Raw genomic sequence first — 26,807 nt, forward strand, 5'->3', positions numbered from 1 at the left:
ACTCTATTAAAAAAGAGGAAGATTTGAACGCGTCGGTTAGCAGGTTAAACAATTCCTGAAATACTAAACTCGGGAACTAAATTCACCCTTCGTCCTTCACCTCGGGTAACTAGTCTGCCAGCTCAATCAGCGCCACACTCCACAAGACTGATAATTAACCTCACAAATATCAGAAACACTTTCTTTGGAGGAATTACTTCGTGTAACAGCTTCAAAAACAAGGTACCAAAATGATGTAGCTGAAAGTCGTGTTAATGTACGTTGTTTGCTGTGTGTTGGGAGGGAGGGAGGTAAGGGGGGTGTAGTGGTAACGATAACTAACTTTTGAAACTGCAGCTCGTTTACACTCAACCGTTTACTCCAACGTCACTCTTCAGTTGTGAAAAGACAAATGGCGAGAAGTCCTGAAACCGAGTTGTTTCTCGTGTTCAAACGCTCGACGGTGTTTTTTTAAGGGGAGCCTCGTGTGTTAAGATGTTTGCGGTTTGTTGTGGGTCGTGTGCCATGGTGACCCGGAGGCGGGTCTCTGCTCCTGTTTGTAGTTTGGTGGTTTTCGAGGCGACCGACCTGCGACGTGAAGTCTCTGACCGCGGATTCAGCGTAAGTACGTTTAATGAGGTAAGTTGTGAAATGTGCTGCTTGTTGAACACACGCTGCTTTGATTTGTCTTGTGTCCTCAGAAAGACCGAAGTAGGGTTTGTCTTTGCTGCGCGACCCTCTCGGCCTGCCTGGTCGGGACCCGGTGGAAGAGGACGAGCAGGTCTTTCTGTCTTCACGTTGCAGTGAACAACTTTACATTTTGGGCCTGTTTGGAGAGAGTATGTCTTTAAAAAAAAAAAAAAAAAAAAAGAGTATATCTTCTAAATCCTGCGTTGCCTGAAACTCTGGGACAAATGTTTGCTCTCAGAGACTCAGAGACTGGTTTCCTCACATGACTCTCAGGCGAGACAATATGTTTTCACAGGATCTGTGCAGGAAACTAGGTTTTTTGTGTGTTTTTTTTTTGTTTTTTTTGTGAAAGACACCAGTTCAACAAAACAAAAAAATCCAGCCCAAACTGGCAGCACACATTTTTAGAATACCTGCTTTTTAAAAGACCATTTTAAGACACCTGATTGATATTTAATTATCTGCAAAAAAGTGGGATGCGACCTGTTGTGTGTGTCCACAATGGGACTGTGTTTAAAAAGGAGAACAGTCCATCTGAGATGTTTGTCACATTTCAGGTGTTCAATGTCGGTGAGTTTTGGTACTGATACCAAAAAAAAACCTCTTTTTTGATACCATAATATTAGAGCGTGACTGATTTATCAGTAGCCCGTTTTATTTGCCGATATTGGCCTATTATAGATAAATATAATAATAATATAATAATCTGAATAATTGCAGAGCTTTATTTATTTCTTTATCAGGCCCCTGTGCATCAGGCCTCCTACGTTTCATGCACTCCTTGTGCCTCCTAAGCAGATTATCCGTCATGTCTTCGTCACTAGCCCGTCTAAACAGATCGTTGCAGCTCTCCTGAGCAGCTCCGGCTCCACTACGCTCACTCTGCTCAAAATTCCCGTGTTGTCCCTGCTGACGGGCATCGCTGGTTTCTGTGACAGCTTTAGTGGGACTGGAGAAGTGGAGTCTGGCAGAAATCCTCTCTTCTCTCATTTCTGTCATTCCTGTCCTCTCCTGATTTCTCCCTCTGTCTCTTGCTCCACCCTGGATGTGGTGTTAGCTCTCCTGACAGTCAGGCGATTAAAGTCCTGCTCGTCTGTCTGTCTGTCATGAGGAGCTGACCAGCGTCATGTTCTGGATGTAGACTGATGATCGTTGTCTGTGTACGATCGGTGAAGCCCCCCCGTAAGGGATTTAGAGCGGTTTAATCCCCCCCCCATATGGCAGCTGAGATAAATCCCTGGTTCTTATCAGAATGAACAGGGGGTATGAGCAGAGCAACAGGTGAGTTTGTTTCTACGTTTTATTCGCACCAAAGAGTAGCTCAGACTTTCAAGTTGTACAAAACGGAGAGAGCCGTTGTGTTTTAGACGTGGCTTTGTTTTCACTGGAAGTTTGTTTCTGTCTGCTGCTCCTTTGGGTTTGCTCTTCGTCTACTTGCTGTTGGCCACACCGTGTGAATGCCCAACATGCCTGTTTGTGACGCACTATCACAGCAGCACTACAGGTTCAAACTGTGAAACATTACTCATACCAGCACAATGCAAAAATAGTCCATTATAAGTAAGTATTAGTTTTGATATCAATCAATTGTTTATAAAATGCCTATCAATTACAGTATCTTGTATATAATTATTCTGTATTATACAGTGTACTTTATATTGCTGTTAAAAAAAACCAGATGTAGAAACCTGTAAACAGAAGGGCTGCATACATGTATTTGTCTTTGAAGACATTAAATTGCACATATGTAATTGATGATGGTCCTGAGCGTGCTGCTTCACTGTCCCGTGGCTCACTGGGGAATTTAAAGACAACAGAGCAGTCTTTAATGTTTTTAGTAACAGCTTTGCTGTAGTTTTTTATACTTGGTGTTGATACATGACCTGACACTGTACCAACAAATGTCTTGTAATCAAATCTGTGCTACAGACATATTTCTAGCAGCTGTGTGGAAGCCTTTCTGGGAAATGATCCTATAATTGGTCAAATGTGGATTGAAATGAAGAAGTTTTGGATCTTAACATTAGCAAACAAGAGTACAGAGGTGACCTGGCATTTATTTCCAGCTTTTTGGGATTTGAAAGTTTTTGATATTAAGTGCTTTTGACCCATTTGAAGCTGCAACAAAAAGTACCGACCTCTATTATTTGGATAATTTTCCTTTAGAAGCCAGAGAAAACTTTGACTGTTTCTTGACAGGTCTCTTACTTGTCTTGTAAGAGATCTGCATCCAGAATATTAGCTGATAATTAGTGGATCCGTCCATCCAGTGTTCCCTGTGCCCCTGCTCACCATGCAAACCCAAAGCACAATATTTCCACCAAAATGCTTAACAGTTGGTGAAGTCTAATTTTTAATCCATTGCTTCTCCTTTTTGTTCTCTAAAACACCTTCAGTGATTGAGTCCAAACAGCTCCATTTTAACATCTGACCACTGACAATGACTCTCACTTATCCAGATGTTGCAGTACATACTTCAGCTGGTGACTTCTGTGATGAGGTTTGTGCATTAATGCTTCAGCCTCTCTGTAGAGTCATTTTAGGGTTTTTTTGCTGCAGATATGCAGTTTTATCTTCAAGTCTTGGTCCCACTCATTTGGTCTTGAATTCCTCAGTTATATCCCTGAATGACATTTCAGATGGTGGCGATTTCCAGCTGTGGCATTTCTGATATCTCACCCTGCTTTGTACCATCAGTTAGCTTCATTTTCAGATCCTCAGTCAGTTGCTAAGAGGAGTGCGTGATTGGTGAGAGTCACTAGAGTTTGAAGAGTCGGAGATTTAATCAAGCTTTAAAAATGACAACTACAAATCACAATTATTACCCTGCCTTGCAAGTACTAATGAGTAAATTAGGTTTGGAGACATTACAAGTAGTAGGGTGCCCAAACTTTTGCACATGCACACTCTTTTGTCATATTTTGAATATTAATCTTGGGCAAAGTAATTCGAATTTATTAAATGAATGGAGTGAAATAAATAAATGTATATATTCTTCGCTAAAATGTAAGGCAGTACTTGTAGCTGTATGACATTGATATACTCCAGTAAAGTACATGTTTTTCAGAAATGTACTATTTACAACTGGTTGCAAGTTTTACTTAAGGAACAGCTGATCTTTTCATCCTTCCATCCAGCCCTCTCCTGGCAGGGAGTCAGTCTTTGTCTGTAGTCCTTTCAAATTCCTGTGTGTCAGAAGAGGAAGAAGGCAACATAGAAGTTATGTCATAATTATTGTTTCCTCTGAAACTTTCTACCCTGAAGTTATTGTTTTTCTGAGCGGTCCTCTCCACTTGTTTGTCTGCAGAGCCGAGCGCTCTCATTCCTCGCGGTCTCCTTTAAATGCACGGGGAGTTTGCCATGTTGGCCGGCGTGGAGACTCGCAGACGATTTGTGTATGAAAGGGCCGAGCACGATCAGAGTCGGTTGGTCCTGCACACTGAGCCTTGTGTTTGTTTCTCACACAAACACAACAAGTATCGGGGGATGGACGTGAGCGTGTCTGGATTTCTGAACAAAAAAATCATATTCTCCTGATGGCTGTGTGTGAGGTTCTCGGGTCGGATAAGAGAAGTAAGCACCAGACTAATAATCTTCTTGCTGTAATCTGGGACATTGATGAAAGAACCCCTTTTCTTAATGGGACTCTGAGTTCTACTGTACAGAAAGCACTGCACTCTCTGCTTTGTTTAAAATGCTGATGTCCTTGCATTTAATTCACAGCCAGTTTCTCTTTCTTCTTAATGCTTGTTTGAAGTCTGTGACTCAGTTTGTGCTTATTTTCAGACTGGCTGGCTAAAAATACAGCTTCAAAAATCAATGCAATCTTTTATGCCCAGTTTGAGTGCATGCCTTGTTAAATAACTGCAACAGGCAGTTTGTCAACCGCCATGAATGTTGCCTCAGTAAAGCATGCTGCTGTGCAAGTGACTGCGATTTAAACAATGAGCATAACTTCCCTACAGGACATTGGTGCTGAAGCATGTTAATATTCTAAACGGAGATGTCTTTTGATGACATGTGAGAATTTGTTTTGGTATAAATTCATTACTGGTGTTCGTCTTTGTCTGTCCCTCCAACAGACAGTGTTTGTGGGGGGCCTCGGCAGTACGGCTGTAAGACGTGTCGGAGATGTTTTATTGCAGACGCTGAAAGCGCAGCTGGACTTCATGTTGTGGAGTTGCCATAGTGAGCGTTACTTGGGGGACTTGATGTTACATTGTGAACCAGCAGTCTAATCCGAGCTCTGTCACAAGAACGCTGTGTTTGTTTCTCATAAAGAAACATGTTCAAGATACGAGTTCAAAGTGGACGGTTAATTACGTGGTGTAGGTGACTTTGTGTTGGTAAATGCTGAATGGTGTGAACTGATTGGATGGGATCTGAGCGGGGGGGCAATAAAATGAATGCTTATCAGAGGGGTCGACTAACACAGAGTTCATGTCACCTTGGAAACGAGTCGTCACGTGCTGCACTTCACACTAGATGTCAGACAAAATGGAAGTCTAACCCACCATGTGTGTGCGTGAGGACTAAAACGCCTTCAATAAACGTTTAGATGACATCCTCTTTCGCTGCACATTTTCACAGGAATTATGAAGACATTGTGTCATCAAAAATCACTTGAGTGAACTTTAAATAAGTCAATAACCTAATGGTTTTATTTTAAAACCAGTGACCTGGTAGTTTATCTTTGCTTTTCCACAGCATTCTGTCATCTAGAGTGTAATTATAAAACAGTTTCCACTATAAGAGTGGTTTGAGCTGGGTTTATATGTATCAGGTTACCCAGTCTGCCTGGTCCACTTCCACATCTGCCCTTTTATCTACCTCTCATATTAATGAGTGAAAATCCCAAATCCTCATTTGTTTTCATAACATCTCTGTACTGGGTGTAATGCATCAGTGTGCAGAGCCTGGGAATATTACAACTGCCAAACATGTCTTCCACTGTTAGACTTCATCAGCTGATTGGTTAGAGCTCTTTAAAAGACTGTACCTACCACAGCACAACCTGGGTCCTCAGTGGAGGCGTGTTTAGAAGTGTTCGAAGCCTAAAGCATAATGAAAGAGTTACCGGCTGACGATCATCAAATGCTTCTGAAATGAAAATGAGTTGTGTTTTAATAGGCCAGGCTTCACCCTGTTTTGATAAATGAAGCATTAACACGACTTTGTTTTGACTTATCTGGTTATTAAAACTACATTTTATTTTGTGCTTTGATTGCTTTGCAAATGCCTTGTCATTTAAAATGATTTGCTTTGCCTAAAAGCATTTTATCTCATGTATTGCCCTCTTAGGACTTCACACAGCAGCAAGTCCTCCGATGTAGTTCCTCCCTGGTGAATGATATTCAGTATGTATGAGAGATGCAGTGTGTGCAGTGGGACACATATTTAAGAGCTGATAGATGAAGTGTGTATGTTTGTTACAGAGGAGAGCAGCTGTGTGTGAGTAAAGTTACAGACTGGTCCTCAAATCTCTACATTTGTTTGTTTGGGTTTAGATGAGAGCAGCACAGTTTTAACTGCTGAAGTGGTGTAAAAGACTGTGACTGTCATTTCATTGGAATTGTTCAATTATACCAGATTAAGATTATACCAGTATGAATATTTTTGCTGCAAATTCCAGCTGACAGTTTGTTTAATCATCAATTAATGTGGATATTGTTTTCTTGTTGAATGATTTGGTCTATAAAAAATGTCCATCACAGTTTCCCGGAGCTCACGGTGACTTTTGTTTGAGTGTCCAAACGCGCAGATATTCTTCTAACCGTCCTAAAAGAGAAAGAAAAGCAGCAGATTTTTTTTTCCATCGGATTGTTTGATGTTAGCTTTAGTCTGCAGGATCACAGCACAGTGTTTCAGCAGTTAAAGACTCAACGAGTTTAAAATCCCAAACCTTGTTCTGATAATCTGTTGGACGAAGGTACATTTCATCATGTACTGTAACTGTTGTGTTTTTGTAACTTGTCCTTTGCACAGTTCCACAGTTGGTTTCCTGTCGAGGCGTCTGTCTGACAGCTTCAGGGTTTACATGGTTATTTATACCAAACAATTGTCACTACATTGATTGTTATCTTGTGTTTCAGGTGCTGTAACACTGAGGAGTGATCTTTTGAAGTGTGTAGCTGTACCTCTGGACTGAAAACAGCTCAGTGACATGTACTCTAATCTGTGACCTTCCTCCACTATGACTTTGAACGTGGTCTTCACTGCAGAGCCAGAGAAACTCGGAGAGATGCAGATGGTTCCTGTGCCTGGCTGAGACGGTCACTGAGGTCAGAGCGGAGACCTGAAGCAGTTTGCTGAACTGTGAATGGAAACGAGAAGGACCACCAGAGCAGGGGTTCTGAACTGGACCTCTGCCCCTGTCCGCACATCATCCACCAGCTCGGTCATATCCCAGGATGCGTGGGAGCAGGAGGATGAAGAACAGGCAGAAATGGAGGATGACTTTGTCAACCAGATGGATGAGAACGGCATCATCGGACTGTCGGAGGCGCTGGAGGAAGTGAAACTGAGGGAAACGTGTGGTTATGCAGACGTAGAATGTAATTCAGATGGGTTTCCTGGACCCCACATCGCAAATGAGGTAGACCCTTATAACTGTGAGTGGGCTACATCACCCGACCAGCTGAGCTTCAACCTGAGTGAACATCTGTCCCACTCTGAATCAGCAGGAGAGGATGTAAACACACTGTCAAACTGTGAGTCTTCATAGCATTTCATTTCTTCTTCTTAACAACTTTTATTTTTCTAATTACTCTTCTAATGCACTTAAAACACCATATTTCTAAAACCTGCCTGAATGATCCTTCTTGGGGTTTCAGCACATAACGATTACATCCATAATCAAACAATCCACCCGATGCTGTTCTAGTTCATTCTTTAGCTAATAAAATGGCAGATAATTGTTCCAAAAAAAATGCTGATTGCAGGTTTTCTAACACTGAAGATGACAGCTTCAGATTGCATGTTCTGATTTTCAAAAACCTTAAGATAATACGTTTACAATCATATAAGACAAAGACAAGCAACAGATCCTAAAAACTGAGAAGCTACAACTAACGAACATTTATAATTTGTACTTTTTGGGGTTATCTAAATACAGATAATTTTTCTGCCAATTAATTAAGAACAAAAAAATATGCCTGCTTTATTAATTTTTTTTTGGTTTACTTCAGATGAATATGCACTTGAACTTTATGGTAAACATGACTATACAACAGTAACATTGCTAAAAAATGAATGCAAAATTGTTCAGTGATAAATTATGACTCGAGTTGAAATACATTGATTTTTGTATGGTACGGAAATGAGTGGAATTATCTCTCTGTCTGTCTGTGATGGTAAAAATGTCAATATACATGATTGTAATTAGGGAGCAAAAACCTGCCAACATACTGGTATGATGCATTAAAGCTCGATGATCCTTTTAGTGTTCGAGATATCCAGAAACCATCTGCTTCCCAGCTCTTCATTCCTTCTCGTCTTTGGCAGGTTATGACATGATTGACAGCTTAAAAGCATGGACAGAGGACGAGGAGGTGAGGGGGACAGAGCTCTTCCCTGAGAGGGACCAACATCTGGACATGACAGAGGAGGAGAGAGACGGAGACGAAGAACGGAATAGGAGTGACAGAAATAGAAAGAAATATGAACACATGAACAAATCAGGAGCGCTCAGAGCTACAAATGGTTTGGCTGAAGGTTATATTAGCAAAGGAGAGAATGAGCAGATCAGCTCGACGCGATCTTGCAGTGTTAACTTAGCAGGTGTAGAACCTGCTGGAGTCTCCAACCGTCACCGCCCAGGATCCCAGTCTGCCTCAGCTGTCACAGCCCCAACTCTGCCTCACCTTCTGCATTCCCCCGAGAAGGAATTAGCCTCTGCCCCGGGAATTGAAGCTGAAACCTGCCCAGAAATGAGCTTCACAGAAAGTCTTCCAGAATCCCGCTGCAGCAATGTGAGCCTCATGTCCAGTCCTCGCTGGCCCGAGGGGACGGTCGGGGCTTCTCCTGAACAAGTTGTATCAAATAATTTAAATACAGTAAGCAATGGATCTGGAAATAAAAGGTCAGGGAAGTCGGATAAGTGTCACAAGCTGCGTGCTCCCTCACCGAGGAAGACAAGGAACCACTCTCCTGAAGCTACATGTCCAGGTCGTTCCCTCAGCACAGGCAGGGTGGACTCTTTCAAATCTAAACAGCACAACACAAGTTGTGACAGAGAGCCGAGGACACGCAGAGGCAGCAGTAATGCTGCTGTGGCGGATGAATCCAGGTGAGACACTTTGTGTTAACCATTTCATTTTACCACTGCATGTTGTACATTTGTCACCCAGGCCTACTTTTATTATATTTTCATTCGTGATGATTTTCCCTTTCCAGAAAGAGGCCTCTGAGTTACCACACACCAGACTTCTCCAATGTGGAACCCAGAGTTCGTTTCCCCAAAGGGGGTTACAAGCCCCCCAAGAGCAGACACCCGTACAAGATGGAGTCGCCTGGGCCGCCTTTGGGCTTTAAATCCCCGGCTGACATAGTGAAAGAAGTCCTACTGAACACCGCTGATGCATCTCCTGCCCTATCAGACTGTAACAGACCAGCAACCAGCGGCATCAACTCCACAATGCCTCAGCAGTTCAGACGCCGCCAGCAGGCCGCCACTCTGTTCGAACAGCTACAGGTATTATTAGAGGCTAACAGCTGTTTCAGTCCGCATGAGATACAAAAAGGACATGAAAACACTTGAATGGATGCAGGTTGGTTTCACATGGAAACATCATCTTAGAAATTAGTGTGAAAACACTGGACTGCTTCAGCAGGCCTGGAATAAGCCTTGATGGGTTTTAGTTTAATAAGTAAACTAACAGCGCAAACATAACAGTGATTCAAGCTCATAGAAATGAATGAGCCTGTGTAGAAAGGGGTCGATACTTTTAGAAAAATATATTCTCCCACTTATCCATCTTGATGTATAATAATCCTTCAGTTTCAACGTTTCAGATTTATCCCTCATATCTAAAACAAGGTGATACTTGTAGTTTGCAACTACTTCATTTTTAGAGGCAACAGTTACCTGCTGCCTCTCTTTACAGCCTCCTTGTTTCTGGAACAATTCTCATGTCAAACAATAAGGTGTCGTGTAGTGAGCAGAGAGGTCCAAACGTCAGATTAGGTTTCATAGTTTGAGATTTTAATGTAATATTATTTTGATGAATGTTTTTATTCATATTTAGAGGAAGAATCAACCATAAATAGTAACTGCAATTACATGAATCCAGTTAATCTCCTTGAAATAGATTTTCTTTAGTAAACTAAGCATTTTAATCCTGTCTTTGTGTAGTTTAGCCCATATTCCATCCGTTTTAGTTTACTGTTAATCAGGCTGCTGCACCAAGGCAAAGCTTAGTTTACTATGATATTAATAACATTGGTGGGTAACATATTAGGCTAAATATTCAGGAAGAAACAGGACAGGCAGCGCCAGCAGCTGATTATTAAATATTGCAGGAGTAGAATCTGAATCATGAAAACATTGTGTGCAGCTTTGTTTATTTTTTTCTTTAAGAAATCCTCCACTCTTTATATTTATTTCCCTTAAAGTTGTACTTCAGTATAGCAATAATGTATGAACTACTTTTCGAGGATGGATATTTCTGAATTTTCAGTGAGACTTTTATTCTAAATCTACTTTGCTTTGCAGAACATTCTCTGAACTATGACTTAATGCTGTAGCGTTGAGGTTAGTATTCACTGGATCTGAGGGGCCCAAGCCATAAAAAGACAGATCCAGAATAAAAGTACACAGACGTGTGTCCATTGGTTGTCCACATCCTTTCTCAGCCTTACAGGGTGAATTCCACCCAACAGTACCCAAACCAAACTTTGTTTTCTTTCATTTCTTCCATTCATCTTTTTTTTTTTTCTCACCTCACGTTTCTTTTGCTCTCCGTTTTAACTTCACTTCCTCTTACTTTCTTATTTCCCCTCGCTGCAGGAAGACTACAACAAACTGCTGACTAAGTACGCTGAGGCAGAGAACACCATTGATCGTATGCGTCTGGAAGCCAAGGTAGTTAATCTAGAAATCAGGCCATAATTTATCACTTTTTAATGGTGTGCACTGGTGCAGGGTTTTAGAAAACAGTACACTTCAGTGCTATCCTACAGATTTATTATTGGTCTCCCTTTTAAGTCACTATAACAGATCCAAGTTAATAGAAAGCTTCAAAATGATGGACAGTTTATTTTCTTCATCTATGGGCATTTTCATTGAATTATTGACTTCTTGACCAGACGTGGCATGTATATATACCCAGAATGCCTGAGTCACTTCAATAATGGTGTGGCTTTCATTAAGTAGGAGAACAGATTTAAGAGCACAATTACTTTCAATATTAAGAGTCCTGTGAAACAAAAGTATTACAAATTGCAGTTTGACCTTCCCCCTGTGTGTTTTCACGATTTAAGATTACATTATTCATTCATTCATCCATTTTATCTGCATGTGTCTGAGAGGCTTCATAGCCACAGTTTTCTGTGATAACAGACTACACAAAGCCACTCGCAGCTCAAAGATGCTGTGTGGAGAAGCAGAGGCCCCTTTTGTAGTACAGACAGTCTGATCAGGACCAGATTAAAATCCAGACACCAGGAATAAACCACAGTCCACAACATGCTGTATATCCATGTGCAAGGGGTGATCAAACTTTTTCCAAGACTTCCAGGTTTGTGTTAATGGAGCGCAGCACAGCGATGTGCACAGAGCAGGGGGTAGTATGAACTTTAGTGAGTAAGTATTCCAAGTTACGTCACATGATCAGCATCACCCGAGTTGCACACGTTGTTACGAGTGGGATGTTTAAATGTGTGATTTCACTAGAAAAGAGCACGCATCAAATTTTATGTCCAATTTCTAAACAGAAAGAAGTTGCAGGGAGCCAAATGCAGTAAGTAAAGGTGGCAGGGAGCTACAACTGGGTTATTGTGGGAGAGGGCGAGGTGCATTGTCATGTTGGAGAACCAAAGTGCTGAAACCACAGTTCGGGTCGCCTGCGGTGAGTGTTTTCCCTCAGACGCCTCAGAACGTCACAGTAAACTCTGCATTGACACGTTGACCCTGGGGGACGAACTCACGATGTCCCACCCCACAATTATCAAAGAAAACCCACCTGATTGCTCCTGAGCTGACGTGCCTTCTTCGGTCTTGGACAGTGACGTTGTGCCCCTCTTCAAGCTCAAATAGCACTCAGAACACGTCGCCTGGCTCATTGCTTCATTACTGTAGACTTTCTGAAGCATTTCAAGGGACTTTGTTGCTGATTTCTAGAGTTCGACACAAACTCTGATGTGCGTTGTTTGTTAATGTCCATTGAGAAAGTGTATGTATTAATTTTGATCAAGCAACATCATTTTGTATTCATATTCACCAAGGTTAATGCTTCCTCCTGCTCCGTGTGAATTACTGTGTGCCGCAATTTATGAACTCGTTCGTCTCCACTCGTATCCTGTGCCTGTCATGTATTGTTTTAAGATGTGCAAGAGGAAGAGGCAGATTTCAAAGATTCTATCTCAAAGATTTCAAGAATAATAATAATAATTTACAAACTGCTATATAACAATGTCAAAATAGGAGCAAAATTAGAATAATTGAATGATTCAAAATAAGTGTAGTATCTGAGGCAAACAATTTTTTTAAGGAAGGTTTATAGAATATAGTCAAGCATTTATATCTCATATATCTCCTCTTATTGTGTTTTTAATTGTACACTTTATTTTCACAGGACAGAACTTTAGAGCACCAACAGCCCAGGTCCAGACAGTGTCAGCGCATCCCAGACAGAGCAGTATGTCAGGACAAATGATTAGAAGTCTCAGAAACAAACAGAGTTGAGGTGGGGAGAGTGTTGGAGGGCTGAGTAGTAGCTCCTTTAAAGAACTGTTGGCCCATTTCAGCCTGAGCAGCAGTGCTCCACAATCAGCGCCAATTAAAATCAGCTTACCGAGCTCATCCATCTCCTTCACCACAAACACTGAGCCACCATCTGTCTCCCCTTCCTCTGCACAGTCAACGCCCCGCAGCCAGAGTGGGAGGAGCGGCTTTACACGGAAATTTACTGTCAAGTGTATTTCTCAAAGCCTTGTTTTTACTCTCTAATCAGAAATACATTCTGGTAGATTCTTATCTCCAACTCTTAGTTTCTTCGTCTCTTTTTGTAGCTCAGAGATGTGATGGGTTCTGGTCTGATACATGATCTGAATTTAGGTTATTAGGTTCGGTTATATATCGCTCTGATCCATTTATCTTGTCTCTTAACTGTATAATGAAGTGGCTGCCTGGGTGAATGTGTGTGTGTGTGTGTGTGTGTGTGAGAGAGATTCTGTGTGAGGTCAGTTTAAGGTCATTATGATTGACTGCTCGTCGGGGCGTTTATTCGCTCTCATTTTCATTCATTCGGCGTGTGTGTTAGCAGCTACAGCGGGGCGACCTCACACACTTTAAGCTCTGTGCCACAACGTCCACTTCAAATTCAGTCTCCTCTGCACTGAAATGACATCAATGGCCTCCTCTTATTCAGAACATGTGGAGCTTCATCAACGGAAGATAGCCTGTGAGAACAAACATCGTCAGGACACTAGAGGGGGATGTCGGCCCTCCATGTCTGTGTCTGCTCAGGATGTACTTGAGTCTGACCCCAAGTCACATCCCTAAAAAAGAAATGAGACGAAGCGGTGAAGTCATGAAATATGACTAGTTGAAGTCAATAATTGGATTTTGTTGGAAAGAAATTCAATCAGAAGTACAACTGTAAGCAGGTGTTCTACAGATTATTGATGACATACATCATGTGTGTTCTTCCTTTTCCTGTTTCCTCCAGGTAAACTTGTACTCTGACCCTCCGAAGGCCGGCTACTCTCTTCAGTCAGGACCGAACCGCAACGCCTCAAAGTTCATAAAGCTGGACTTTCCTCAGGCTCAGAGGGCGGAGGTCAACTCGGCTTCACCCAGCACTCATCAGGGTTTGTTCTTTCTATCCAATATTTACCTCTTTTCTGTTTGATTTATCCTTTTTTATAACAATAAATCAATGATGTCGCTTTCCTTTAGTGATCTGAGTCACACTCCTCTCGTGTCAACACATTCATCACTCAACATGCACACACAGAAAAATCCGTCATTCAGCTGCTGCTTAAGTTAACTTGGGTGATATAAATCATTTTCCCTCTGCGTCCCTTAAACAGGAAGCCCAGGTCTTCAGCTGGGACAGCAGCTAGCCAATATCCTCTACAATCAGAGTGACACGTTCCTCCAGCAGGTAACTGGCCTATTAAAACTCATCAGAGATGTAAATCCCTACAGAGTTGCTGGATAAAGATTATGATTAAAAAAGGAGTCATTAAAAACCTTTTGCTTTTTCATTCAGCTGCAGACTTTTGAGGATCTCCTGAAGAGCAAAAGATTCAAACCTTTGGAACAAATAAAGGTAAGAACAAACTTTAATTTTGTAGCACTTTATGAATGAATACTAATGGCTACCTTATATTTAAAGAAGTGATGCTCTTCTTCAGGGTGTCTCTCACCTTGCTGAGGGGTTGGATTCTTTAGAAAGAGGTTACCTGTTAGCGAGGGAGCAGCACAAAGTCCTGCAGCAGCGAGGAGCAGAAGTCAGCCAATTTGACCCTGAACGGTAAGAATTATATCCAGAATGAAGTCGCAATGGAGTTTAGTTTTTATATTTATACGCACTGTTGATTTACTTTGTATTCTGTTTGTCTGTGTGTACATGTGTACTGTATGCATCAGGGAGCTGGAAGGGCTGATCTTCCAGTGCGGTCAGCATATGGATGACCTGAAGGAGCGGGTGGAACAGGTGCAACGGGAGCAGCCCACCTGTGAGGCTCCTCCCTCTCCACCTCCTCGACCCGCCTCCTCGTCTGCCCCCTCTGAAGTGGGAGAAATGCTGACTCCTGCACAGGTACCAACACCATCATTATATCTCCTGTATCAGTGAATTTTGTGCTTGAACTCTACAGGGAATTAATCTGACTTTATTGTATGTGCATCTAGTGTGAAACTGCAAGTTAAAGTGTGTCTGCATCAGTGAAAACAAACAGAAATATAAGAGAATGTAAAAATGTTTTAATGGCATATACACTCCTTCAAAAAACAGGTATACCATAAATGGGTGATTTGACTATATTGGATTAATGATGAATACACTCCAGTTATAAAATGACAGGAAGTAATCACAGCCACACCAGACTGAACGCATTCCTACAACTTCATCTCTTTCCAGACCCCACCTGTGCCTTTTCTGGTTGATCCTGGTGAGGCAGCAGAGGTGGAGGTGAGCGCAGCCAGTACAGAGAGCGATGAAGAGGAGGAGGAGCAGGAGGAGCAGGAGGAGCAGGAGGAGCAAGAGGAGCAAGAAGAGCAAGAAGAGCAGAAGGAGGAGGAGGAGGAGGAGGCGAAGAAGAAGGAGGAGAAGGCGAAGAAGGAGGAGGAGGAGAAGGCGAAGAAGAAGGCGAAGACGAAGAAGAAGGAGGTGGAGGAGGAGGAAGAGGATGAGGATGAAGTTACTCTGAAATCTCTCTACCTCAAACCTCTGAATGGCAAACACAGATGTGTTAAACAAGACTACAGCATGCCAGCAGATCAGTGAGTGGTGATGTTTGTGTTTCAAAGTCCACAGCATTTAACCATGAGAAGTGGGACAGTCAGCAGCTTTGTGAAAACATTTTCTTTGATCTGGAAAACGAGGAGCCCTGCAGCCTTTCATTGTTTTGTGCTGAATGTTTTTCCTACTTCTGTTTAGATACCAAAGATTTGAGGAGCTTCCCGAACTTCTTGACTTTAGCTGGAGAAAGCGAGAGTTCCTCTCTGCTGATTTAAATACTGGCTTACAGCCTAGGGATGGAAAGAAAGACAGACGGGGACCCAGAACTGGAAACACTGTAGTCCAGAAAACTCCTTCACATAGGTGGGTCCTCAGAGTCACAGACGAGATGAGCTGCAGTTTCATCTGCAGCACAATATTGTTTGTTTTTTTCTTCTTCTACTGGTTAGTGTGTCCAAGAAATTGTTGTCCTTTCTAAATATAATTGTTGCAGTTTTCAAAGGTGGCTGGTTTTCCAGATGCCTTTAAATAGCGATCAGAAATGAATACTGAAAAGCACAGCAACACTGACCACTGGACTAAACTTTCTGTTGACAGTAAAGCCCAATCCGACCACCAGGACTCTCCTGCTGGTACCAGCAAACAGCACGGCAGCAGGTCCATTGCTCCTTCACACAGGGCCTCCAGCCAGTCCACCAAGAACCCCGTCGTCCTTCCTCCCAGCAGCAGCAGCAGCAGCAGGAGGAGGTTCGAGGTGGGAAAATCACACAGCAGCAGTTTGAGCAGTCTAGGAGACATCACTGCATCCAAGATACAAGCTGCGAGCAGGAGACTGCGTCCTCAGGTCAGCCATGTTGTAAACTGCCAGGGTGAATAACGGTGTCATTGATCATGTATTGATTACATAAAAAAAATTATACACAGTTAAAATGTTTGTTACGCTTAAAAATACCACTTCACAACTCATTTTTCTTTAAAAAAAAAAAAAATATCAGTAATTGTAAGAGTTTGTTTTTTTTATTTTGACCATGGCCATGTAGGGTAACAAAAATGAATTTGCAAATGGCGGCCAATATCCAAACCACACGACACCATTTATCCTGAACGACGTGTTTTAGATTTAGAGGAAAATAGAAAGTTCACACACATCATACCAAACAATGTCTGTGTTTACACGCACACTGTTTTTTATTCTGATTGAAGATTTTAGATCAACTGTTTACATGGGATGTGATCCAGCACGTATCAATAAGTGTTTACTTGCGCTGATGCATTTAATTGGAACAGCTGTGTAACATACGCAAAAGTAAAATAAATACATGTTTATTTGTTTAATTTTATTCCCCACCAACATGCTTCAAAGACCTGCCCTACTCTGCCTCTGATTGTCTTATTTTATTTAATACATTTTTTTATTTTCATTTATTTTTTGCGAAACAGTTCCGTCTTTCAACCCCTCAGTTTAATGCATTTAAAAAAAAAACTTGCCAAAATGAAGTAAAAACATTTCGACAATGATTCCTAAAATCTTCATTTGCATTAAAGTGTGATGTCTGAATTCAACAAAGACAACCAATGGTAAATTTATATAGAACAAATGTATCGATAAATGTTATATCAGCAGTTTTCTGCTTTGTGTGGACCAGGATGGGATCATCTCTCCAGAGACAGACAGCGGGTTCGTGGGTTCAGAGAGCAGCCATCTGACTCCTGCAGCAGCTCCCAGTCTTGCCCACCAGAGGGCGTCAGAGAGGTGAGAAGTCACCACTGCTTCTCCTCACATATTTATCACACCATAAATTTGACCTCCTGTCCCATCCCCCACCTCAGTCACACACACACACACACAGCGTTGGGATGAGATTCTCTTTCTTATTACTGTTTTTGTAAAAGCTCTCCTGTGTTGTCTGTTTGAATATTCTGCTCTGATTCAACAGTGTTTCGATGCCTCAGGTGGGAATTTCAGGCAGGCGTCTGTCAGGGGCAGTGTCTGTACTATCCTCCTTTTCCTCGCCATCATGCGGTCGCACAGCTGCGGAGCCCAGAGTGGGCTCCCGGCCCGGCCGTGAGCAGCCAAGGAGAAGCACACGGGGTCAGAGGAGACGCAGCTTCTCCTGCTCTCCACAGCGCTGGCTCAGTCAGAGAGAACAAAGCAGGCTCGACTGTGGAACCGGTGAGTTTGGAGGGACGCCGGAGAGCGACAGCGCAGAGTCTCCACTTTGTATCCAGTCACTGAAACAGTTGTCTCCTAATAAGACATGCTCCAGGTGTTTGAAACACTTAGGCCCAGCTCCAAAAATGTGTTATTTTTATCTATGAAATCAACACTCAGACCTGCTGTCCTGCTGTCACTGCTCTGTTTCGTCAGTGTTTTCTGTCTGTATTCACCCTGCGGCGTCCTCTTGTCTCCACAGATCACGCAGAGTCTGAAGATGAACGGAGTGAGCAGTTCACCGACTCCATCAGTTCCTTCTTCAGCTCCTGCTCAGGCTCCTCCCCAGCTGCACAAAATCACCATGGCGATCGTGTCAAAGCGCTGCGCTCCGGTCAGGTGGCGAACTGCATGTGAGTGTGTGTGTGTGTGTGTGTAGCAGCAGCCGCCCTGCAGTAGCTGTGCAAACAAAGCCAAGTCTATGTGTCCCTACAGAGACTCCTGGATGGGACTAGAAGGGAACAAGCCATGTTGCCGCACACAGCTAAAGAGCGTCAGTCACTTCCTGTCCCTGCTCTGAGCCGGGGGAGGATTCTCTGTCAGCACTGTTGCTATAAATCAGACTCATCATGATTTTTCTCTGAAACGGAGCCGGCTTGTTACTAACTGTGGCTTTTAACCATGCTAAATATTTCTATGATCATATTCTTTTATGTATTTTATTACAGAGTCGGCAGCTATTGAATGAGGTTGCATATTAGGAGGTACCCTCTATTGTTTCCTGCTTGGTGTGGTGTTGCATGATTCCTTTCAGAGAGTGTGTGTGTGTGCGTGTGCATACTTGGACTGACACCTGCACAGATACTTAAAATCACCTGGTAAATAGTTCAGTTGCGTATTTCCACAGTGCAGCTTTTAAGCTGTTACATCTCCTGAACTTTACTAGCGTTTGACTCTGGAACTTGGTGTGGTGGGAAATAAACTAAAGTATAAGCACTGAATGCAAACCTGACCTCCTAAGTGAGTTCTTCCTTGTGATGTTAAACATCTGTTTTGTATACCTTTGTGGGTTTTTTGTTTTATTATTTTTATTTTAGGGATGCTGTCCAGACACTGCTGGCTGAGGTCACCAGACAGAGGGAGAGAGTCGATAGCTGTTTGAGAAATAAGAAAGGTCCCAGCTCTGCGGAAGCAGCTCCTTCAGCTCGGGAGAGCGTCTCTCGCCCCGTCACGTCAACACCTCGCATCAGGTGGGTTTTTATCCACCTGTTTGACAGAAATACTGCTACTGCAGTCTTGTCTTTGTCCAGTCTGGAGACTGAAGCAAGGGGACAAAACGTACAGCTCTCGCAGGGAGGCTGATGGTGATGGTTCTCCCATGTGACATAAACAGAGCTCCATACATGTATACTATCTGCTTTTTGATCTGGGCTTGTATTTAATTTGTTCTTCTACCGCTGCTCAGGTGGACGGAGAAACAAAGTGATGTCAGCGGGGGAAGAAGAGAAACGCAGACAGTCGATGGGGCAGAGGAGGAGTCGACGCTGAGACGAACAGCCAGGAAGAAATCTGCCTCCGCTCACAGAAAAAAGCCACAACATGACATCTGTAAGTGAAACACTTTCCCTGAACTCCAAACTTCACCTGAGACATCTTGTATTTGCTGCGAGGATATTCAGTGTGTGAAGGTGCGTCAACATGCAGTAGTGTCATGTCCAATAATGAAGCTGCGTATAAAACACGCAATCCACGTTGACATCTTGCAAGTTATACTGTGTGAAGACACAACGAGAAGGCGCGTGTGGTTTTTACAGCCCAGTGCAGCATCACCTAATGAATGTTAACGTTTTTGTTTGCAGTGAGCAGATCCGAGCTGAGAACCTCCACACCTCAGCCTCTGGTGTCCAGATGTACTCAAACACATGCAGCACCAGGCGGACGCTTTTCACACACAGCTCCTGTCTGCAGCAGGAGAACACAGACCTGTAAGAACATCTGTCACTCCAATGTAGAACTGCTGATTTGTGAACGACCTTCCAGCAAAGAGAAACCAGTTAACTTTAAAATAACTTCAGACATTTGAGCGTAAAGTCCAAACCAGGTCAACCTGCAGCGACGGAGCTGCTCAGTTCGCCGTCTTGCTCAAAGACGTGCTGACAGTCTTTTTGAATAGTGTCTGCAGTCAACTGGTCTGATCAGCAGTATATTCCAGGGCCTGATAGAGTAACATTGAAATGAGCATTGAATTCATTTTAACAGCAGCAGCAGCGAGACATTTTTTATTTTATTATTTTATTTCGCTGCAATGCAGTTTTTCCCTTTTTTGATTTGTTTCAGGGATACTTTATAAAAAGCACACAACACTTGTAGCATTTCCTAAACTGTCAACATACTGTACGAACAGAGCTTCTGACTTTCAGCTCACCAGCGTCAAAATGCTGTTTGTGCTCATTTACAGAACCAATTAGAGTATGTGTCCCCCCCCAACTAAACCTGTGTGTGTGTGTGCGTGCGCGTGTGTGTGTGTGTGTGTTGTGTGCGTTGCAGGGCAGCTTCCTGTTGTGTCTGGAACGGGAGATGAACCTGACGGCAGTAGGAGTGAAGCCGCTCGTTGTCCTCAGTGTTTGTCCGGTCGTAGAGAACAACCTAAACGTAAGAACGCTTCAGTCTTGGTGTTCACTTAAACGTCTACGTATTCAGGCCGAGAGGTTAAAATTGGAATGTTCAGCTTTGTCCACATGAACTGTGCTGCTTGCGTTGTTGTTGTTGTTGTTGTTGAGCCTCCGTAAAGCCTCCCGTGTGTCCGTCTGTGCTATCAGGACCAGCCGGTGGCAACAGAAAGCCGAGCCATTCGTCCTCTCGCTGTCGTGGCTGTGGACGCCTCCGACTGTACACAAGCTCTGAGCCAGGTCAGAAGAGCTGCTCAGACACACCGGGACGGAGTTTTGAACGCTCGCTTAAAAAAACAAACCAAAAAAAAAAGAGAGCTGTACTGTTGTCTCTTCACACTCCAGGCCTCTTTGTGTCCGCGACGGTGGAAAACATGACTTCACATTAACGAGTTTGTCGTCGAGCGTCAGCGGCACGAGCTGCTGCGGCTGTCACTTTGCTCGGCGCACGAACGTCGGCAGTAAGTGACAGGAGTTTAATCAATGTGAGGTGTTAACGGAGCTGCTCTGCTGCTCTGTGATCCTCAGACTGTCGCAGACACGCCGACTCCTCCACACACATAAGCTGGCAGACAGCCAAGTCGCCCGACGCAGCAGCGAGGAGCCGATACTTCACAGCTGCAGCTCCACCTGCGCTGCTGCAGTGCATGCCGGTGTGTCCACCACAGCTGCTGTAAGTAACCTCACACACACACACACACACACACAATTCCCTGAAACATAATAGTTACCAGGCAGATTTTCTGTGTTTGAAATCATGCTGTAGGAAATGTTGATGGTCCGACTTCACTCAACGTTTAATCATCACCAGCTATCAAACAGCCACTCTGATATTATCCTGGAAGATACCCTGATAAATTCTGTCCGAGTCATGATGCTCCCTCCACCGTGCTTCATCTCATCAACAGACATGTTATAACCAGCTCCACCGATTCCTTCAAACTTTTACTCTTTGAGGCAAATGTGTAACCGTTTCCATCTTTGTGTAAATGAACAGTTCTTGATGATCATTCTTCTGAGACTTCTTCTGTGAAGCACGCATCACATCAGCAGACGCTTCATGTTTCCAGCTAACTTGGATGTTTAAGTGTTTAACAATCAAAGGCGCTCTAACCCACAGGTCTAAACTTCACTTAGCTTGCGTTGGTTTCATCAGACATATTCTTTCAAACCGCCACTGAATGTTTGAATGATGTTTTTTTTCTTTTCATGATGGACCTGAACTCTGTGATCTGTGTGTTTTTAGTTCAAATCAGTTGTCAGATGAAACTTAGATGAAGATCTGACAATATTATAGCAGTTTTATACATAAATACAGATGATTTCATTGGGTTCACTTTCACTGTATGTTCTGTGGTACTACCCACTCTTAGTGTACTTCTACTGCAGTTAGTACACAATAAGCACTTTTGTACGAACAGGAAATATGTGGCATCAAACAACACCAAACTTTTCCGTTTTTTATCTGTAAATATATATTATGTAAACAGGAAAAAAAAAACAGATTCTTGTTACAAGGAGCTTAAAAAGATTGATGAAATGTGAGCTAACACTTCTGTAACTTTATGGAAGCTGAAGTCATGTTTCTGCTGTTTGCTACAAACATACTGGAAACGTTTCTGAAGTAAGAAGTGCTCAAATGTTGTGGATGGAGATGAGATGAATCACGGTTGGTGAAACAACTTCAGATGGTTTGCAGATAGTAAATAAAACAACTGCTTAGTCTTTGGAGTGATCCCTATGACCATCTTTTCACTTCATGTTTGAACTGAGGAACCTTTGACGTGTAAACAAACCGCAAAAGCTGCTATTAACGTATTCTGTTAATTCTGCGTTTCACCTGAATCTTCTTTTTCTTCACGGATTGTCCCGTCTCTTCAGGTTGTACTCCCCCCCCCTCTACACGTCACCTCACAGCACGGGGACGTCCTCGGGGGTCAAAGGTCCTGTGGAGGTGAGAGGGAGGGCCAGACGCTCCCAGTCTGTGGAGCGGCACCGCTCTGTGGACGGCTCTCTGGACGGCTCTCTGGACCGAGCCATCAGAGCAGCTCGACACATGGAGCACACCTCCAAACACATGGCTCGCTCTCTGGTGACCGGACTGCAGTACCAGGAGCTGCTGACTCAGTCCTGCAGCTACTAGTCTCAACTCTTGTTACATTAACTCAACACAATGAGGCTGGGTCCATTACTAGGAGCCAGAAGAACCGAGTGCTGGACCAAAGTGAATAAAAACCTCAAATCCTCCTCTTTTTATATGTTCTTTGGTTCTTGGTTTTTAGGGAAAGACTTCTAATTTTTTTTTTTTTTTTTTTTTTTTTTTTGTCTATCTCAGGTGGCCAAACATGAATTTGTTTCTTCAGTAGGCATAATATTTATACCAAAAGATGGAATGGCAAACTGCAAAATGACTCACTCCTAAATGTAGTAGTATGGATCATATTGATTTTACTGTAAAGAAATTCCTTCACTTCGCCTGATGTGAATCTACAGATATCTTGATATTACAGTTGTCATGAGTTGACGCTCTATTTTGAGCTATTTATTTATAATGTGACTTATTTTCTAGTTTATAGAAATCTGGAGAAAAAAAAAAAGTCCGGATTTCAGTGTTAGTTGCTGTATGAACGTTGTTCTTGTTGATATAATTTCTTGCTCACTGGCTCATCATTGTTTATCTCCAAAACATAATGAATTGAGTTATGTGGCCACGAAGGACCCAAGATGCTGGCTATCCTCAAAATTAGTCCGCTTTATGTTGTTGTTCAGTCATTTTGTGCGTAGACAAAACTTTTTATACCGTGGAGTTTCAGAAAACAATTTTGTACAGTAGTTTATTGTAAGTATGAGCCAAGTCCACGTCTACTTTAAATGAGCATGTTCATATGGCTCCAACATTTACACCAGCACTGCAACGATGAAGACTTCAACATCTGGACTGATGTGGATCCATCTAAACATATACATATTTCACAGATATAATTATGCATTATTTTTGTTTGAGACATACCACAGAGCTGGTACATGGGATGGATGTTTTAAGTGAGTTCTGTTTTTGTTCATTTCGAATCCTTTTTGTCACTTTTGTACCATTATTTGAACTTTTTTATTTTTTTTTAAATATTTTTCAGGTAACTTTTTCTTTGTTCCTAATGAGCTAAAATAAAGGTGAAAAATCACCCAACATTATTGCCATTATTTTAAAGATATCTGTATTATGTTGCACAGAAGTTGGTATATTAACCTGCTTGCCCCGTCCCGTAATACCACCCTGTGCCTCAAGAGGCGATCGTGGGTCACTGTAGCATCCAGTCTGCCCTCAGCCCGACATGATGGAAGAAGAAGTAGCATATTGAAGGGTCCAAAGAAGTGGACGTAGCTTCCTGGTCTGACAAGTGAGGCCAATCCTGAAGTGCCATGAAGTGCATTGCCACCAAGAGCCACTAGGGGTCGGCTCCAAAAAGGCTCAGGCTCAATAGACTCTACCTCAACTTTTCTCATGAAATACAAAGTCAATATTTTCTTCCACAAGTCATAATGGTGTCTTTCACTAAAGTCCCTTCTTCTTTTTCGTTTTCAGGTCGTCCATCTGAAAATAATCCCATCATTAATTAAATATTAGGCCTCAAAAAGCAGTATGTTTAGGGGGCGTGTCTCTTTGATTGACAGGTGAGGTGGTGCAGTCAGGTTTCCACTACAGGTGGGCGGGACACAGCGTCCTCGGGTTCACAATCTGACTGAATCAGGTTGTCCACAACACACAAAATTAGACAAATACTGAAATTGTAATTAAAAAAAAATAAGAGTTGAGTCTTGAATATAATAGAAGCCAATTTATTAGACAGCCTTAGTACATATTAGGTACACATGGAAGTATTGTTTGTGCTTCAACACTCGCAAACATACAAACCCAATAAGTTAAACAGTTTTAGGACAGACTAATGTTTCAATATTATTTTTCTCTGATAAATAATTTTGATATAAATCAATTGATTTGACAGAGTAAACCCTATACAACAGCAAATTATAATAGAAAAAACAAGAATCACAAACTCAAGCGTTTGCATCACAGAAACGCATTATAGTGCAATATACAACTTGTTTGGCTCGGAAAGAGGCAAGGGGGAGGAAATAAAAGTGCCATGTTTTGTTGTTGTTTTTTTTCCCCCTTGCAAACCCATTCACCATTGGAGGGTTTTACATTGCACCAGAGGAGAAAACAGACAAAGAAAATATAGGTATCAGTTCCTTTTTCCCAGTTGACCACTAACAGCTACAGCTAAAACATCACAAACACGGCGGCTTCACATTGGCATTTTTTTTTTTTAAAGGAAAAATATCACTACGTCACAGTCAGAAATATCACCAGTCAACAGTGAGACGCTAAAACAGCAACATATGGCATATACACAACACTACTCAGTGCATGGTCCAATTAAACATCATTTACTAACCAATGATAAGACTTAATCTGACAGGATACAATACTGAAACACGACTGGCCCTTTTTAAGATTATTCATTAAATATCAGCAAGCAACGGCCTTTTTGACATTAAAACGTGAAGTCTCACCGGAGAAAGGAAAAAGGTTGTGGCAAGTAAAATACTTTACAGTCTCGGCAGCCGGAGGAGGGATGATTCTGGCTTCTTCTTTTTTTTTTTTCTTTTTTTTTTTTCCTTTTTTTTTTTTTTTACAGAGCGCTTTCTCTTTTCCACATCCAACCAAGCGTTTGAAACATATACTTCAACCGAATACTTTTGAGTATCAGAAAGTTTTACTGAGGGCAGGGGTCAAGGTTGAATACACCATGTTTTCACCACGAAAAACTATCAGTAGACACCGTCTAATAAAAAAAAAAAAAACTTCTGGAGCGCCGTCACCTCACGTCTGTCCAACTACGTGCTCGGCATTTCCCAAATATCAACTTTTTCCTCACAAAATGGCTGAAAGTACAGCTTTCATGTGTCTAGCGTAGATAGCCAACACTAAGCACGTGCAACACGCGTGCAGCGAACAAAACCGAAGCACCGCCTTATTCCATGATGATATGTCTGCGTTAAAACTGCACGTACAAAAATAAAAACTTTTTGAAAAGTCTTAGCCACATTTTTTTTTTTTTTTTTTTTGGAGCTTTAATTTAGTTTGATTTATGTCTTTTTGATTCTCAAAATTAAGGTATCGGTGGAGTATTCAACCACAACATCAGACGAAGTGGCTGCATGCTAACTCTGCAGCTCCCAGAGCATCCACACTGGACACAAACACAGGAACAGGCCACACAAGTCCAAGCATGCTACTGAACACGAAGAATCTCAAAGGGGTCGGGACGGGGACTCCTCTCTGATGAGATATATTTATACACATATATTGCATGGTGAGACTGATATATTTTACAATATGAACCTCTCAGACTGCACATCCCTCCTCCACCTCCAATAAAACGCACACCGAGGAGGCCACCCAAAGGAACAAACGAGAGAAAATGTCTACCTTTTACACATTCTAGCAGGTTTCAGAGCATACAATATTACATTTTGGTACTTTCCGTTTTAAATGGCCTTCTGTTCTGATATTTAAACCTTTTTAAATAAGTTTTATTTAGTTGCATCCATTGTAAAACATGAGAATACTTGCAACAATTCTTTGATATAACATATATTTTTTTATCATTTCAGAGGTCTTTTTTTTTTTTTTTTCTTCTCGAGCAAGACGCATACACAATTAATGGGTAGGATCTAGTTGGGGAAGGATATGGAGGTAGGATGGGAGGGTGGTGGGTGGTGGGTGGACGGGGGGGTTAGGAGGAGAGAGAGTCGTGATTGGAGGGTTTTTAGCTTGTCACTTCCTCATCTGGTTTGTTCATGGCCTTGAGCTGCTCCAGCAGGCTGGTGGGAGTGAAGATGTGGGTCGATCCTGGAGACACGCACACGCATAAAACAAACACACACAAACACACACACACACACACAGACAGAGCATTAGATCTGCACGTTTGGAAAGAAACAGATGAAAAATGTGTTTTCAGCTCTTGCTATAAATGCCTACTGTAGATGAGGACAGCCTTACATAATGTAGAAAGTAAAGATAGAAACACTGAGCAAACCCAAAGTTATGAAATCGTAATCAGTTAGTCAGCAGCTTAAAATTGATCGTGTGTTAAAACGTTTGGTTAATGTACTAAAGTTAAAGTGCTTTGAGTTTTTCCCTTCTTTCCTGGCTTCAGAGGGACACTTAGTATTTACCTCACCATCGATAGAGAAATAGTGCTTTATCGATGAATTGTAGCATTACAGAAGTCACTACACAGAAATGATACCGTATTAGCTCCACCAGTTCCAGTATTTACAGATCCTGATTCTACATGCAGATGTTTCTATCTAAACCCTGCCTTGCTGGTGAGTTTTAGACATTCATTTACAAGATTAGAAAGGACTACTTGAACTGGTGAAAAACATCATGCGAGGTGCGATCAGGAAGCTCTGAAACTGTTCCTCTTGTGTGTGAATGGAGCACAGCACAGCGGTGCGCATCGAGCAGGTGGAAGCTGTCATTTTTTTGCGAGTAAGTATCTCAAGTTATGTCAAGCTGTGCCAGTGCGTCACTGTTCAGCTTGTTTGGACCAAATGTTTTCCTTTAGACGTCTCGGAACAACAGCTGAACTTAGATTTGATAGTCTGACCCCGGGGGAA

At 42.3% G+C, this 26,807-nt stretch overlaps 2 protein-coding genes across 7 annotated transcripts in view; one reads left to right on the forward strand and one right to left on the reverse strand.

Annotated features, from left to right (window-relative positions):
• The first annotated feature begins 140 nt into the window (after positions 1-140).
• On the forward strand, positions 141-23,296 carry akna (AT-hook transcription factor). 5 transcript variants are annotated; one of them, XM_069161488.1, is made up of 24 exons: positions 147-222; positions 543-618; positions 6,762-7,379; positions 8,173-8,956; positions 9,064-9,361; positions 10,676-10,750; positions 13,557-13,698; positions 13,921-13,994; positions 14,103-14,162; positions 14,248-14,366; positions 14,483-14,654; positions 14,976-15,337; positions 15,495-15,659; positions 15,894-16,140; positions 16,943-17,049; positions 17,234-17,469; positions 17,711-17,861; positions 18,546-18,698; positions 18,914-19,056; positions 19,308-19,433; positions 19,996-20,100; positions 20,268-20,357; positions 20,646-20,790; positions 21,999-23,296. In XM_069161488.1, exons 3-24 carry the CDS (start codon positions 6,989-6,991, stop codon positions 22,258-22,260), a joined length of 4,407 nt encoding a protein of 1,468 aa, XP_069017589.1. In that variant the 5' UTR covers positions 147-222; positions 543-618; positions 6,762-6,988; the 3' UTR covers positions 22,261-23,296. The 5 variants fall into 5 exon arrangements, with proteins under 5 accessions (XP_069017573.1, XP_069017606.1, XP_069017589.1 ...); XM_069161472.1 differs by lacking the exon at positions 543-618 and having other exon boundaries at positions 141-222; XM_069161496.1 differs by lacking the exon at positions 147-222 and having other exon boundaries at positions 498-600; positions 6,891-7,379.
• A 639-nt stretch (positions 23,297-23,935) lies between these two features.
• The window catches only part of stxbp1a (syntaxin binding protein 1a), a 34,725-nt gene continuing 31,853 nt past the window's right edge, over positions 23,936-26,807 (reverse strand). The window contains exon 19 of one of the 2 annotated variants that reach the window (XM_069161509.1): positions 23,936-26,031. In XM_069161509.1, coding sequence (XP_069017610.1) covers positions 25,949-26,031 — 83 coding nt within the window. In that variant the 3' untranslated portion in view covers positions 23,936-25,948. The remainder of the gene's footprint in view (positions 26,032-26,807) is intronic. The other variant, XM_069161506.1, reaches the window with a different exon arrangement.

The sequence above is a fragment of the Embiotoca jacksoni genome, unplaced genomic scaffold (genome assembly GCF_022577435.1).
Source record: "Embiotoca jacksoni isolate LCO1_2020_lvr unplaced genomic scaffold, fEmbJac1.0.p SCAF_10, whole genome shotgun sequence".
Taxonomy (NCBI): Eukaryota; Metazoa; Chordata; class Actinopteri; family Embiotocidae; genus Embiotoca; species Embiotoca jacksoni.